The sequence below is a fragment of the Ambystoma mexicanum genome, chromosome 5p (assembly GCF_040938575.1).
Source record: "Ambystoma mexicanum isolate Mex_15411 chromosome 5p, UKY_AmexF1_1, whole genome shotgun sequence".
NCBI classification, from domain to species: Eukaryota; Metazoa; Chordata; class Amphibia; order Caudata; family Ambystomatidae; genus Ambystoma; species Ambystoma mexicanum.
The window spans coordinates 409,941,808-409,958,621 of record NC_090930.1 but is presented as its reverse complement, the minus strand read 5'-3'; the positions used below and the strand labels follow the sequence as shown (position 1 = coordinate 409,958,621).

Sequence of the window (16,814 nt, the reverse complement as noted above, 5' to 3'; positions counted from 1 at the left end):
CATGAGGGACAAATTGTCAAGAGCACAATGTCCACCCAACTTGTTACAGATGCTAATACAGCTGCACACTAATACATCAGTTTGTGTCCGCTTTAATGCGAACAGGGATCTCTCTGACAAGATTAAGATGGAAAGGGGATTCAAGCAAGATTGCCCGTTGGCAGCCCTGATTTTCAAACTATACTTATCTGATATGCAAGACGCCTTGAAAGAAGCCAAAGCCTTTCCACCAAGATTAAATGGACATCCAATTAATTGGGCTACATATGCCGATGACGTAGTGTTGATCGATTCTACCCCCATCAATCTTCAGAGACTTTTAACAAGCCTGAGCATGTACCTATCCTCACTTGTTATGGAAATAAACACGGATAAGTCCAAGATTATAGCCCTGGGTCCTCAACATGACACCAAAAACAAACACTTCAGGTGGTCAATCGATCAGTAACTGCTAGCCAGAACGGATAACATCAGGTATCTTGGTGTCATCTTTAATAAATACATCAGAGAATGGAATTGGACCGAAGACCTCAAAGTAAGGATGAAAACATTTGCACTACAGGGTGCAAAATTACATTGAGAATTTGGCAAATTCACCAGGATGCCAGTCATTTTGTTCTATCGACAAAAGGTGGTTGCGATCACTTTTGGCAGCGAGGCCGGATTTAACATCGAACCCAGAATTTGGGGTAAGGTGGAAGCACAATTCTGGTGAAAGGTTCTAAGACTTCCAAAATGTGTTTCCATAAATGCAATTCGATTCGAACTTGGTCTTCAATCCTTGAGCGCATCGATCCTATGGAAATCCTTTTCACTTTTCAGGAAACTGATATTACCTGGATCAATAGCATCTTATAACATATTGAAAGAAATCCCGACTAGATCTTACAATGGCCTACTCCAGATTTGGTCTGAAGTCGTGTTAACAAACCTCAACCATGTTGGTGCATCAACAGAACATTTGTGTAACAACCTGTTAGGCAGAATCCTATGCAGTTCCCTTAGGGAGCACTACAGAAGATTAGGACTACAGGTATATGCAATAAATCCCCTTTGGTATCAGTCTGTACCACACAGATTTAGTTGGTAGCTGTGGCTGAGCAGTCAGACCTATCTCAAGAGGGAGATGAGCAGTATTCAGGGTTTACACAATAGGACTACAATACTATGCAACAAGGAAACACTGACCAAAGCTTTGTATCAAAAAGAATATATATATATATATATATATATATATATATATATATATATATTTTACACACTCTTAAATCAGCACACAAATCACTATCATTAAAGCAAGTTAAAACAGTCAAGAAAAGTATACACAACTCCCTATTTAAATTGTAGACAAGTTTGAGCAAGAGTGAAAATTGAGCAAAATGGCACAGTGTAAACCAAGCAGAAATGGCACTCTAACAATTTCTCAAAAGGAAGATAAAGGACACGTTATATAGGTTTAGACTCTAAAACACACCAGCAACACTTCCCAAGTGGATTGTGAACAAGTTAGGCAAGGCAGTTCTTTAGCATAAGCAATACTTAGGTGAAAACCGAGCAAAATGGCACTTCAACAATACTTAAGAGGGAAGGAAAGGGGTTATAAGAGTTTTAGGTGCACCAACACATTTCTTAATGAAAAGCAATCTAGAGAAGGCAGTCGTAACGGATTTAGCCAGAGTCAATAGGCCTGTGCCAGAGTCAGTGGTACAGGCAATGGGCCCAGGATCAAACTGTTCTAGTAGCTGCAATCAAGTCTTTGTTTAACGAATTGAAAAGGCGGTTGCAGATTGTAAAAAGATAATGTTAGACGATAGGGGCGGCCAACCCAGAAGGTGAGTAAAGGATTTAAAACACCTTTAGCAGTACCCAACGAAACAGGAGGCCTGGCGGAACAATGTACCTTAAAAGTGGAAGAGGCTCCTGTGGTGGCGGTAGTTCCTGGCAGTTCCTGCATTTCGGGAGATCCAGCAGACGAAGAGAGACTCTCGTTACTGCACTGCCCAGGGATGAAGCCAGCCGCAGTGATGCCAAAACAGAATAAAAGGTATGTTCCTTTAAATCGCGGTCGTGGTGGACGGGTGCCTGGCGATCCTGTCTCCGAGTGCTTGGCACTGGTGATTCGACCAAGGCAGGTCCTGGAAGGCGATTGGCGAACTGGTTGGCCCCACCAGCTCAAGGGAAGAAGACTCTTGCAGGTGAAGATCTTCTTGAGTCGTTGGAGAAAGGTGGTGAGGATCTGCAGCAGGGCTTCACCGGTGGTTCAGTAGTTGCAAATGTCTTCAGCTTTGGGTTTCTTAGTTCCAGTGGCGACGTCTTGTCCTCCAGTCCTCAGAGCCCTGCTTTTATGCAGAAAACCCCCCATTCATACAGCCTTGCTGTCACTCACACAGCGGGGTGGTTATCCTGGTGGGATAACCCCCTAGCCTATCAGGGCAGAATGCGACTTGGGTTGCTTAGGCAACCCTGTCCAGGGTGCATATCCCCCCTCCCACACATCCTGTCTACCCCAGACTCAGTGGCGCCGAGAGGAGGGCTTCTGTGCAGAAGCCCGCCAAAAGGACGAACAAAGTATCCCCGACCTGGGTTAGGATTTCAGAGACACGAGAAAGAAATATTATCAAAGATATGGCAATAAAAACCTACCGGAGTAAAGTTAACAATAAAATAAACCGGTGGTATGTTAGAGGCTGTCAGTAAAAGTGGTAGCCTCGAACAATGGGAAAATCCCATAGGAAAATATTTGCGGTCGAATGTTTACGGTAGTAACCACTGCCACCAGCCAGAAACTTTAGAGAGAGGGACTGGACGGTACCCTCTCGAAAATGAACACCAGGGAAAAACTATTAACCCTTTCCAGTACTTCCATAGTAAGAGGGTTGTACTGGTTTTGTTCATCACTATTGACTAGTAAAGTCAATGGGGACTTAACATTACCTGGGAGACAGTAGTCAGTCCCAGTGTATGGAGTCTATGATTGGGAGTCACTGTGACAACCCTGTGTTACTGCACTGAGGGTGCTGTGTAACACACATGTAAAAAGATGATTCCTATGAGGGTGAGAAAAACACCATAGACCATAAGCACAAAAATAGCCTAAACCATACATCAGCAATCTGCCTAAGAGTGGGAAAAAGAGTCTCACTCTTAGCAGGAGAACAAACCCTTCAAATCCAGCAAAGCTGCTGGGGGACTGTATAGGTAAGGGAAATTAGATTTAGATGAGAATTCTCCCTAACACAACCCCTGTGCAGTCAAAAAATAATAAAGTGAGCAGTCATGACTGATGCAATACTATTGACAAACGTTGGACGCTGAAATCAAGTCTAATTCAAGTCTGACATGCACGCAGAAAACCAGGTTCTGAAGAATCTTCAATTCTTTCCATCCAGGTACCATCGAAATATGTTCCTTCGGATGAGGCTTAATGTGCTACCAACTAAAGAAATGTTGTTCCTCAGACATGATACTAATACTCTAAATAACGTCTGCCGATTTTGCGATAAACATGTAGAATCACTTCGACACTTGTCCGGAACTAACCTTGGAACGAACCACTGCATTGGGGTCCTCTGTCTCACATAATATCGATAGTGAAGATTGTTGGAATTCATTAATCGCTGGACGCAACTATGGGCCTCATCACGAGTTGGGCGGTAACGCCGGCGCTATTAGCGCCGGGGGGTTTGGCGGTAGGGCTATTAACGCCAGCGCTATTAGCGCCGGATCACGGGTTTGGCGGAACGGTTAGTGCCCATTCCCCATCGGGCCCATTTGGGAATTCCTCATTCCCCATTGGGACCAATGGGGAAAATTCCCCCTTTTACCGCTGGCGGATTTCCCGCCGGCGGGAATAGCGCCGGAAATCGGCAAATTTGCAGCGGATTTCCCCGAGCTCAGAGCTGGGGGGAAATCCGCCAGGGCCATGATCTGGCGGACCCTTAAATGCAGCGGTAATAGCGCTACTGCCGCATTTAAGGGTTGCCGCCAGACTCATGATGAGGCCCTACGTGTTAATATGTGCAATTATTAACTATTTGGACAAACTTATAGGATCTGAAAGAACGAGTTGCGAACTGTTCCGTGGCAAAGCTGCTATTTTTGGTAGAAGTCCAAGAGATCCACAGACACGAAATGTATTGATGATAAGTTGTTATGATGTAATGAGAGGAAGTATTCCTCTTTCTTTTGTAAAAAAAAGTTTTGTATGAAACTATAATCAATAAAAAAAAAAATTATGTGGTTTCACTGCTTTTTATGACTTGAGTATTCAAAATTTCTTGTGCTGGCGAGTGCTGCTTTTGCTTTGTTTTGGTAGCGCGAGTTTCATACGTGCTTTTCCAGTCACTTTCAGTCACATGCGGGTATCTCTTACTCGCCAAACAATTACCTTGCATACACGAGTGGGGAAGGAGCTTTCCAGGGTCACACACAGGCTGTGAACTCACCGGGTAAGATGTGCCCTTCTCTTCCTCTCGCTGCTTGCATGATTTTTCTTCTTTTGGCTTCTCGCAATGTGGGAAACCTCTTCTTTTAGTTAGCCCCCGCCACCTGATAGTGGAGCCTTCATTTGAGGTTATCTGGCGCATGCAGCCACCAGAACCCTCAAGGACCTCAGGTGCCCGCCAGCCACCTGAGACTGCATCCGGAAAGGGAAACATCTCTTGTCTTCGTTTCCCACTGCACAGCCTATGCAGATTAGGTGCCAGAGGGCAAGTCCCCCCCTTGAACGCTTCCTGCTGCATGACATCTGCAATTCAAGATTTGAGAGGCACAGACCCTCTCAGGATGACAGTTGCTCTCTGCCAAGCAATGGTCCCGGTGTCTTCTCTGTCCTCCAGCAGTTTGAACTGTCTACATAAGCCAGGCTGCTTCTGCTTTCCTGCTGCTGCTTTCTCCTTCTCTCCCACTACCAATGACCTGCATCTGAGCGGGCCTCTTAAGCCTCTCAGTCTCCCTCAGGTGTGGGTAATTTGCATCAGTGAACTGACCACTCCTGCACCGCTTTAGTCATCTTTCTTGCCCCAGTACTTAGAGGATTATGGAACTTTAAGTCTCTAATGACAGTTAGGTTTTCTTAATTTATTTTCACTTCTACATTTCAATTTGTTCTTTATAACATCTTTTTAAAGGAATATCATGGAGATTAGTTACTAAACATGATTGAAAAGGAAAAGGCAATTCTTTTTGGTTATTATCTATGAATTCCCTTTGACTGTACCTTTGGTTGTAACAGAAGTCTTGAGTTTTACAAGTCTCTCAGGTTTTAAAAGGGCTTTTATTTCCTCTAAGGTCTAGGGATTCATTAGTATTTTTACACCTGTTTACATATGTATTTTGTGATACTGCAAGATGGTTTTTACAACAAGCCATCACTTTAGAACTGCATAGACATCCTCTCTAGAGGAAGACAAATACTGTGTCTCATCCCACGGAATACTCTCATTCCACTGAGCCTTTTCTCCTCCGAGATGATCCTCCCTCAGAACATCACCCCCAAGGTCAGGATCAGAGAGCGTCTGAATTTCCCTGGCCACCTGCGAGGAGACTTTAGGCAGGGAATTAGTTGGGAATCTGTAGGATTCATCACAGAACATCCTGGCATCTTGTAAAACTGTGTCTCTGTTCCAGAAGTTAATGATATTTGCAATCATGGTCCATGGGGAGCTCCAACCGGGCACCTCCTTCCCAGTACCCTGTGCACCCTCTCAGTCGTGCACCATTTCGATAGACTCTTAACACATGGCATGTCCACAATCAACTTCACCAAGTATAGATCCATGCTGCATCCCTATTCGCCTTCCGCCACCCCGATGAATCCCAAGTTTCATCTGCTCAAAGCAACTCTTTGCGTCATCTGGCCTACTCTTGGGGACTTACGTGGCAGCAGTGAGGGTATTGACCCTGACCTGCAGTACTGTCCCTGAGTCTTCCACATCACCCATCTTCTGTTCGACTACAGTGATCCTCTTGTTCACTTTTTTGAGGTCTGTCATTACCAGTGACACCTCAGTGCCCACTGACTGTACCTTGCTCTCTAGAGAAGATCTGGATTCCTGTGTAGCCTCCAAGATCTTTCCCATTGTTATTGTTCGTTCATCAGGGACATCTCTTCCTCCAACATCTGCTTTGTCTGTTTACTCGTTCTACCCCTACTGCCATCGTATTGATCCAGTTTCGGTTGTTGCTGTCCATTCACCATTGTGTGGCTTATGCTTCCTGTCGCCAGCTGTCCATTGTCTATACAAGTGCCTGACCGCAGGCCCACCTCACACACCACTAACCACCTCTGCTGACCACAGCCACATTCGCCACCAGCCTTCCAGGGGTGTGGCACAGCAGCAGGGAACCAAGCTCCAGTAGAGCAGATGGTATAGAAGGTAAGCAGTCATTCATATTAAGTAAAAGAGCTATAATGTGGTTCCTGCTATGTGAACACTATTTTGTCACCACCAAGTGTGAGTAGGACCTCACAGCTGAGTGGCTAGGTCTCAGGAGGTTGGAGCCGAATAGCGATGTGTGTCTCAAGACCAACTGTCATTCCCACCTACCACCAGAGACCGGCTCCTGTCCACCGCCACATCAAAGCCACTTCAGCTGCAAGACGCTGGTGCAGTCCTCAGCAATCAGTGGCTCCTCCGCACCCGGTAATCATGCCGCTACACAGCCCCTATGAGGCCAACCAGCAAAAAAAGAGATTCTCCCCTGCAGCCTCCCTGAACTCCAATTCGTCAGTTTGGCACAGAGCCAGCCAGCAGTGGCCAACAGCAACCTCTGTCGTAACCCAGGCTATCTTTTTTCCCCCGACCTGTACATATTCGCAGCTACAGGCTGTAGATTGCATCTCGCAGGGGAGTCAGCGTTTCGTCCTTCAGTTCAAATAGGCAGCCACACGGCCCAGCTCTTTCGTTCTCCCATTGATGTGTAGGCAAATCACATCACTACAGTCTGGGCTAGTGTAGAATGTGTCTAGGGGGCTTCAACCTGTCATCTTAGCCCTGGTTGCAGTAGGTAACAGGATGTAAGCTCAATGCATACTGGAGCAAGGACAGAGTTCCATACCCTCAAATCATCTCAGCTGAGTAATATTGTACAAGATGGTACAATTCCTGAGATTCCTGAGAGAAGATCTAAATAAGAATGGAAAAATAGGTGTACATTCTATGCTGCACTTGGTGGAAGTACAGCTCTGAAGGAAGTCACTCTGCTGACAGGATTCTAGAAGTGGAAACAGGACTATCCGTAGTTAAGCGACATTACCAACAGAGCGACATTACCAACAGAACACTGAACACATTCCAAGCTTTGAGGGAGGGGATTATGTTAGGTTGTGGAGATTTCTGTACCTATAGCTCAAACATGCCTTGGGAACGAACCTGGTTGATGGAGACAGGCTGAAGATTTGGGAAGAATGCTGTAACGAGTGTGACAGCATTGACAATAGTTCTTGCATTGCCATGCCGGTTTACTGACTTGGCTTTGCCCCACTGCCTGCTGTCATCTCTGTCTACTCTCTAACCTCATGGAATGTATTGTGTTTTTGTTTTTGCCCTGCTTGGTGCCAGTGTCATCTTACTTGCTCCTTTACTCCAAATATTTACTATGCTTTCACTTGTGTACTAAAAAGATTTCCAAAAAAGGCCACTGGTGGTAGCTTGTTTAACGATCCCACAACAAACAGAGTTCAGAAAATTATCAATATAGGCAGTAAACTGGGAGAACACCTAGAGCACATATTAATACCATTTCAGTCTCAGAAGGGGAAGATTATTGTATCTAATGTCCAAGCCTCCCTAATTCACTTGTCATTGGGGCACTCATTTGAATGACTCTGTGCTCAATGTTCACAGCTGTAAATGATGATTTGTTGTTACTGTTTAATGCATTGCTAATGAAGATGCATTGCTAATCTCAATGTATCTTCTGCTCTGTACTTGAAACATTATTTCTTTTTTCTTAGGCCTTTCCTCAGACAGCAACGAATGTATTTTATATTTGCTCACATGCTGACTTCGGTGTCGGTCTGGCTGACGATAATTCTTCTAATACTTGTCAGTCTCTACCCAGAGATTCTTCTCATCATTTCAAATAATCTGAAACAACCAGATAAAAAGGTAAGTGGACAACATGATTCATCACACTTTACATATAGCTATAGCAGGTGATCCATTCCTGATGGAACAAAGCTGAAATCACTGTTCTTCTTGTATGTTGATTTTAAAAGGTTTTGAGTATTAACTTGTATAGAATGACCCGCTAAGTAGAAATGCATTGGATATTAGCAACCCCTTTCATGAGCAGGCCTCTCTTCCTATTCCAGCCCATGCAAATGTTGATGCTAAAATTAGGAGTGACCTAGACATTGTGACATGCCCCATTGGAGGAATGCTAAAGCAGTGGATTTTATACCTGTAACATTGACAGGGTCCCATATTCAGATATCCAAAAAAAGAAAGGCTGCACAGTAAAAGAATGCTTCGGAAATGTCTGTGTTCGCCAACTACAATTCTTTAAAAATATTGTATCAAATACTTAAAAGAACAATCACTTGTGGTATATACAGTTAATCGATGAACACCAAATATTTATTAATACACTTTAAATTCCTACACAAGCTGTACTTCACGCCAATAGAAATCAGAAAGTATGATCCATCTGCCATAGGTGCATGCCCAAGATTTAAAAGGGACGGGGTGGACTTCATGGACGCCACCTGGCACTGCCTTTTGGTGCAGAGCTGCTGGGAGATGACGGCTAAACTTTCACTCATTGCGTGAACAGACATTCAAATTTACCCTTTGAGATGTCTGCTGGGAATCCCACTCGCATTGTGAGCATCTTTAAGCAGAATGGTCAAAGCTGCTGGTCCGCAAGCAAAACATTGTTCAAAGAATTTATATTGGCTAACAATTGCGAGCGCACATATGCAGAGTTGGCAAACACCTGCTCTAATCCCAGAGACACATGGTCTTCATTTAAAGCATATCTTCACAAAGTCACTACCTAAGCTCAGAGAGAGGTAACGATGCATGGAAAACTAATACATAGACAGCCTTGCAACACCTTAAGATTAAGAGGGACATTGCAGCTTTTGGAATGCTACAAGATGGATTGAATTCGATTCTGTTTTTTGCTGTTTTCTTTTCTTTTTCTCCCTTGTCACATGTGTTTATACCCTTTGCCATGGAATAACACAATTATGTCATTATTTTACGTGGTATAATCAAATAAAGAGTTACTGAAAAAAGGTATATACAGTACATGTCCTGCTCAGAACCATTGGGGGGTACAAGCTGACTTACTGAAATAAAATAAGTCGATCAACTAGTAAAATCTCAAGCTATTTGAAATTAAATCATTTTTGCAATACAAATGTGCATAAGGACATCTCCAAATTATTTTGCTATACACTGTTCTTATAAATAAAAAGGAAAGAAAATGTGATGTGAATTGACCAAAACAAAATTAACAACTATTCCAGCCCCTTGACTCATAACATTTGTTTTGTGAGGGGTCAGAAGTAAGACTTGGATACAATGGTGGCATGCTTGTGATCAGATACTTTTATTATATGAAAAGGGGTTGGAGAAATGCCTCACTGTCCCTTAAACTAAGAGGGGTTTCTTTGCCTCTAAGAAAACTAATGAACTGTCAGAGTGTCCAAATTATAAAGTCTGTCCGTATTGTGTCACAAACTGCCTACTTTTGTCCCTAACACGAATAACCTAAATCAACTGTGCAAGGATGATCTCTTCCTAAAGTAAACATTTTCTTTGTGGTCCCAAGCAACAGAAAAGTTCCCAGTCTCTTGGGCAAAAGTGGCACAAATAAAGAAATATTCAAAACTGTAGGCCTCCAAGGTTAGGGTTGTATTCCTTTCCCCTAGATTCCTTATGATCGTGTTCTTCTCATTTTGGGGGCCCCTCAGGCAGTTCACAAGAATATCCTCCTATGCTTCTCCTATGTATCCCCCCAACTTGGCACACGCCCTTTGGCAAGTGTAGGATTTGTTGCACTGCATAATCCCAGACTGTAACGGCTTGGTTCACTCTCCTGCCAAGCAGTTATCCTTTCATGAAACCTCACATTTGGGTGCAGGTACCAGACTTGTAACATTCAGTTCCGCTTGGTATACTCTCCTGCCAAGCCTTTGTCCTCTCATGGACTTGCCCCTCTATGGGTGCGAGTCCCAGACTCATAACAATAAGTTATTTGGTTTACTCTCCTGCCAAGTCACAGTTCCAACATAGGCGATCTCTTTTTGGGTGCGGGTCCCAGACTCGCAGTTTTCAGTTTTGGTTCAATTTCTCATGTGGTTGCGAGTCCCAGACTCACAATGTTTAGATTGGGTTTTGTTTCTGGCTTTAAAATGTGTGCGTGCCCCAGACTTAAACTTGGATCCCAGGGCCCAGACACTCTTTATGTGACCTCTACATTCACCCGTTTGCTCCCCCGACCCTCCTGCAGAACTCTGGTAACCTGCGTACTTGTTTGCTTCCCACTGGAAGGTTGCCAGCGTTTCCTGAGCAGCTGCAGCTTCTTTGGAGGCTCCCGTCATGTTCAGGTCTTTGTCATGCCCGGCAGGGGCTTCTCTGATGTCTGCTTCTTCCCCGTGGTGCGTCCTCTCCGCTGGGTGCTTCGCCGGTGCTCGGGATGCCCAGAGGTTTCAGACCACAATAGCGCAAGCAGTTCTGGCTTCTCAGTCCTTGCTCGCGTTCTCCTCTTCCTCTGCTCTCGGCTTCCCTCCAGTTAACTCTCGTCCTGCTGGCTATGGTACAGCTCGCCAGTTTGCTCCTTTGCCTCTCAGCTGTCTGACATTTAAACTTCTGTGTTGAGAAACTAGTTGGTAAACTAGAATGCTCTTTCTGCTTTTCGAGAGTGACCCTTGGACTCATGATCATCATTTTCTCAGTACATGTCATAGAGTCAGATGTAACAGACTTTGCATTTTCTAGGGTTTGAACTTTAACAAGTATATTAGATTGACTATCCTGACTATAACCGATATTGACTTCATCAAAAGAAGGTAGGGGAGGATTGAACATTGGAGTAGGTTATAGGAGTACTAATGCGGGGGCGTACGCCATTCTCTGAATATAGTCGTCCCTAATTCCATAATGGGGTTCCTCCCTCATGTGAGCCTCCCTGGGTGCACCACCCGAGGGGCACTATTGTACTGTGGATGCACCGCCCTGGCCCCATGGGAAAGGTCTCCCCCTAGGGAAGAAGGATCCAGTGTTTTCACTTACCTCTCGGAAGTTTGTTACTCGATGATCATGTGTGGGCCTTATTTCATCTGTAGTTACGTTGAGCTACTCAAATACTTTATTTCAAATACACAATTTGTATCAATCTTTTCATTGTTGAACGAAAGTGATTGGTTTGTCTCGGTCATTGACGCTCGCCATACTTGGCTGTATTGTTCAGTATCTTTCAGTTAATTAGCTCTTGCTTTAGTTCTATGGGAACTGCTGATGACCTATAGGCAGATGCTTGCAGTAGATGCAAGAAAAGGGACAAGTAGCTTCATCCATATCATGAGGTGTCAAGCTTCAATTCCAAGGACCAGAAGTAGTTGCCACTGGCCACAAGAGAGATGTAGAAGAATTTAGCCTCCGACTTTGGCCCTACTGGCCATTTTGTGGGATACGTTTTGCAGATTAGAAGTATGCATACCTAAGTGTACGTTCATGGGTAACAAATAGCAGACTTGGAAAGTACAAGGCAACTTATTTGATGTGCAGTATCTTTTATGATGTCTGATGCCTGTGCCGATATGGCACAGGTACATTTGACGTTTGTATGTTTTAAGCCAAATCGTTTTATGATAATCTGGTGTATCAAATCTCTTAAAATGTCATCAACCCCCTTGTTTTGAAAGCAATAAAAGTGCTTTATTTTTTAAATTTCCTGTTTTGCCATCCTCACTACTTTTAATGTTTCTGGCCCCATCAGTATCATGACAACTTGGCACTTTTGGTCGGCCTTAAGCCCATTTTCCTACAGTGCTCGACTTTACTGAAGTAAGTTAATCTTCAAGCCTCATCCATTTTTTTAATTAAATCTTTTATTGTACTTCCGAGGCATTTAAACGTTTGACTCTGTCAAGCATTGAAAATGAAGATTCGGTTCCACTTTAATATTGATATAACAAGATTATATTTTAGAATGGGTCATTAGTTAAGGTGGACTTGAGGAATTCTTTGTCAGTTGCCTGGTTCATTAACTCTTGCATCACTTACTGTTTCCGGAACCAAAAGCTGCTCACCCTCATTCCAGCAGGCATCAAGCAGTGTCTTGCACTGTACGTGGAAATGATAATCTTTTAGAGAGATTTGTTCAGTAACCACTTTGGCAACTTCTTGTGCATTCCCAAGTAGTACATACTGAATGCCAGTTTGTGTGGTGAAGTTTCAATTTGTCAATCTCTTCTGTGAGACAGTTCAGTGGAATCTAATGCTTTTGCAAATTGGTGTTCCCTAAATGGTGTCTGGCCCCCTTCATTAGTGTAGACCATGTAGAATGGCATAATATTTTAATGTTTAATCGCCCACCTTGACTCGTGATTAGTACGAATGGAAACCATGTCTTCTGATATTTAACTATTTCATATATTTGTTGTATCGCCAATGTCAACAACGGGAAGTATTTGTTTCTTGAAGGGGGAGAATTGGCGCAGAAACTGGCTGATAAAGCAGTTACTCTTTTCACAGACTCGGCCTGGGCCTGCTTACTGGGCGGGTTCCCTAGGCCACGGAAACTCAAGCATATTGAGAAACTGAGAAATCTGGCGTATGTGCTTGCGAAACGTAGGATACCCATGGGGTGGAAGAAATGCCACAAACCTAAGGTGGATGTATGGTGGAAGGACTTGCAGAAATGGGCGGAGGCTGAAACGGTGGCATGGCAAGAAGCGAGTAGCCGGGCTGATGAAGGGGAGGCGGGCACCCTGTTGGCTTGGAAAACGCTAATAGCAGAATTGTTTGGAGTAACATCAGATCCAACAGACTCCGAAGAGAACGAAACCCGGCCGCATGTGCCAAACATTCAATGAGATTGACAAATAGGCTCACGGGGGGAGCGAGGGGTAGTGGGAGCAGTGATTAAGATAACTTGATGTGTAATGGAACTATCATGATTATGCTGCTTGTTTGGTTTTTGTTGTTTTGTTTGCATAAAATCAATAAAAGAAATTTAAAAAAAAAGTATTTGTTTCTTGAATGTCACATATGTTAAAGATCATTCAATATGCTTTTTGTCTGTTCCCAAATCTTCCTTTTGCTCCGTATCATAAGCTCTTCTTTTGGGATCCTGTTTCTTTTACCCTCCATGCGTTAGTTTGTTTTTTGTTGCGAGTTATTGGGTCCTAGCTGTGCCATAACGACTTTGATTGCTTCCTTCTTTCTTCCTCAAAGTTTACTCAACGTGACTGTTTCTATGTGTTATGCATCTGTTTTCTGTCCTCAGATTGGTACTTTCCACATACTCATTTCTTTTGTTCCTTTCTCTCTTACTAGTTGCTCCCTATACTTTCTTTCTTTTTTTCTCTGTGTGCTCCTTGCCAGGTCTTCCTACATTCAGCACGTGAATTAGCGCTAGAATTACAATCTAATGGACTGTAATGAGTGCTGAGAGTCGGGTCACTCTGTACTTTAAATATCGATGAAAGATGTTACATAAGCCATTGCCTGCTGCCTTCTGGTTGCTGTGTGACGGACAACGAATACGTTTGCACAGACTCTGCTGCTGCTTTAGATTTGGACATCTCAAGATGAGTCATAAAGTTTTGCTCCTGATTTCTTACTTTCTTCATGTCCTATTGGGGTCTTTATGATAGTTTGTTTTCACTGCAGAGACTAATTCACTGTTATTGTCACCTATGTATTAAGCCCGTTCTATTTAATCAATCATTTCACCTTACGTGGAAGGAAAATAAAGTCATTAAAGAAATTCAATTAACCCTGGAACTGCTGGAAGGTACTTCCTCAGAAGTGTGTCGTTGCTGTGCTCTTTCACAACCCTGGAGATAATGCACCCATGCGCACTTCAAGTTCCATGGGCCCTCCCTTTGTCACATAAAATGCACTTAAGTCTATTCCTTACCATTAATCCTTATAATTCTGCCTCAACGTCCAGCTTTCATCTACAATGTCTGGGGGTTTGTTACCCATAGGTGTAATATCCCTAAGGCAATTGTGTTATCTGTCAGTATGTGTTTTCATTTGTGTTCAATAAGTGATATACCCTGCACTGAGTTACTTCTTTGGCTACAAATCATGGTAACGTTTCTTGTTGTGGTATGTTTCTTATTGGTACCTGCCTCATCAATTCTGAACTGTTGAGAAAGTTGGTGGGCTTAGCGGTAGCTGCAAGATTGTATTCTAAGCCAAGATTGTATTTTTAAACCATATTTAAACCTTGATGATGGACTGCTCTGTCTAAAACCCGCCCTATGAATGCTGCATCCAAAAAAGGCAGCTGTTTTAAGGCTGATTTGGAGCAGCCATCAACAATTGGGGAATGCAAATTTTGCTAGGTTTCCCCCCCCAGAGCCATCCTTGATTCCCCCCACCCCGCACCGCCTGACACCCTCCTCCATTCTGTGTGCAGCTTGGGACGGGGCTCAGCCTCAGTGGTCTGCAGGTAATGGTATGCAGTATTTTTCATCATACAACTTTTTTTTGGCTGGTCGCCATAACAGTTGCATAACAATTGTATGCATTACAAAACAAAGCTCAGGGCAACATTAATCAACATAATAGTATGGAGCTAAAAGAGCTTGAGAATCAAGCAGGACAGAGGCCACTCTCTCTAGGTGATCCCACAGCGGTCCTTGTTGCCCGTGGCCGAGAAAGGTCCGTTGGGCTCTATCCAAATCGGACAGCAGTTGCTCCTGTCAAGATGGGCCCCAAAGATGTTTTTCACTAGGGGCAAGAGGTTAGTACAATGGTGCTGTTTGGCGGGGGATTGATTGGCCTGGTAGTTCTCAGTATGTCCCTGGCCACTTTGGGATCTCTGAGCTTTAGTTGAACAGAGTCAAGCGCATCGTTTCCCCTTTCAGGTGTCCTAGTACAGCCCACAATGTTCTCCTCGGTTACAAAGAGACAACCCCTCACGGAGCAGAGCCAATGTAAGCATTTGTTCTGGAGCGCTTCAAATGGTTCGCGCAGTGAGGAAGTCAATTTGGGTACACCATGTAGGAATATTGTCCGGTGAGTGCAAGACCCAGACAGTATAGGTGGTGGATTAAACAGGTCCTTAGCCAATCCCTCGGCTCCTTACGCAGGTGGCCCAATCACCTCAGGGGTTCTAACTACCTGTAGAGCTTGGACCATTTCCTTGCCAGTCTTAGCACCTGTATCCATTGGTTTGGGCATGTGCACTTCTCAGGGTCCACACTCCCCCCTTACTTAGGTATCAGGCTTTGGTGCAGTGGCCATGGGTCAATGCTCCTACTGAGCTTGGGGCTTTACATGTTATCGGTGCTCCGTTCTATGCTCCCAAAATAGACACTGGTTTCTCAATTGATTCCCTTTGAAATACCTCCATAAAGGAGAGGAGGAGCTATTTTAGTGACACTAATTAGAGCAGCACTAAACCACAGTTGTGACAACTCTCTTTTCCCCTTTGGCTCCCTTGCCCCTTGTCCACAAGGGCGGCATCGTGGACGCTGCTTGGATCCCTCAATTTGCAGGTGAACTTGGTATGGGAGGTGGGCCGGGCGATGGGAAGATGATAGCATCGACAGTCTCTGGGGATAACAGCTTGGCCTCCCGTTCATTTGGCAGCAGGGATATGGATGTACTCTGGGTGTGCTTTCCCTCCCATTGCCCTTCAGAGATTAGGGAGCAGTTTGGGGATCTTTGTATTTGAAACCAGCATAGCCATGATATCCGGTTGAAATTGGTTCCACTGTGTCAATGATGCCTGGAATACTAACGGGACCCCTTGGTGCAGTTGTTGGGCCGGATGAGCGAGGGAAATTGGACAGGTTTCCTCATGGCGCACCAGACCTGGTCCAGGAACTGTCAGACATGGCCAAGTGCCATGAGAGGTTTTGTGGAAGGAGTGGAATCACTAGAAGCTGTGACACTATCGATGATTGCCCCCCTCCCGCAGAGTGGACTACTTGAAACAGTAGGTGTGCCCAGGAATTGCTGATTTTTGGAAATCAATAGATGTGCATTCCCAAAAGAACTGGCAATGTCATGCAGGTTTGGGGCAGCTATACCGGCAGCCCCTGGGGGTGATAGCGTGGTTGGGTTGAGTATCAGAGTTTGTTTGTTTCTCTTTATAGAGAAGATTTTCCGTTTGGCCCTCATCTCAAGCCAGTGACCTGAGCCAAAGTCGGGGCCAAACAACGGAAGGGAACTAGATGCCTCTGCCAGATCCTGTGTGGGATCCTGTGCAAGTACCTGTGCATGCATCAGGGCAAAGGCAGAGTGTGCTGACATGTTAAGTACTGGTAGATGTGGAAGTATGGAAGTATGTTACTGAAGCACCACATCAAAGGAAGACTCCAGAAAAATTGAAAGTTACCTCCATTCCTTTGCATTAGGTTCCACCCAAAAGAACTGGCTCAAGGAAGCAGGACCCAGCCGGCGGTGGTTCTGGCAGCAGCCTACAACGACTTCAGCTGGTTTCAGGGCAACTCATGGCGGGAGAGTGGAAATCTGTCAGGTGGGGCTGCACATGCCGAGCCGCTAACAACCAGAGGGACCCCAAGACCCCGCGCCCTTGACACTGTGGGCTTCACCCTGGCGGGGCTGTGCAGCAGTCCATATGGAAAAGGGATTGTGGCTTTGTGAGTCCAATGG

At 44.5% G+C, this 16,814-nt stretch overlaps 1 protein-coding gene across 3 annotated transcripts in view; it reads left to right on the top strand.

The window, feature by feature from the left end:
* The window catches only part of ATP11C (ATPase phospholipid transporting 11C), a 1,508,462-nt gene that overhangs the window by 1,444,527 nt on the left and 47,121 nt on the right, over positions 1–16,814 (top strand). For all 3 annotated transcript variants that reach the window (XM_069612799.1, XM_069612797.1, XM_069612798.1), the window contains exon 28: positions 7,958–8,111. In XM_069612799.1, coding sequence (XP_069468900.1) covers positions 7,958–8,111 — 154 coding nt within the window. The remainder of the gene's footprint in view (positions 1–7,957; positions 8,112–16,814) is intronic.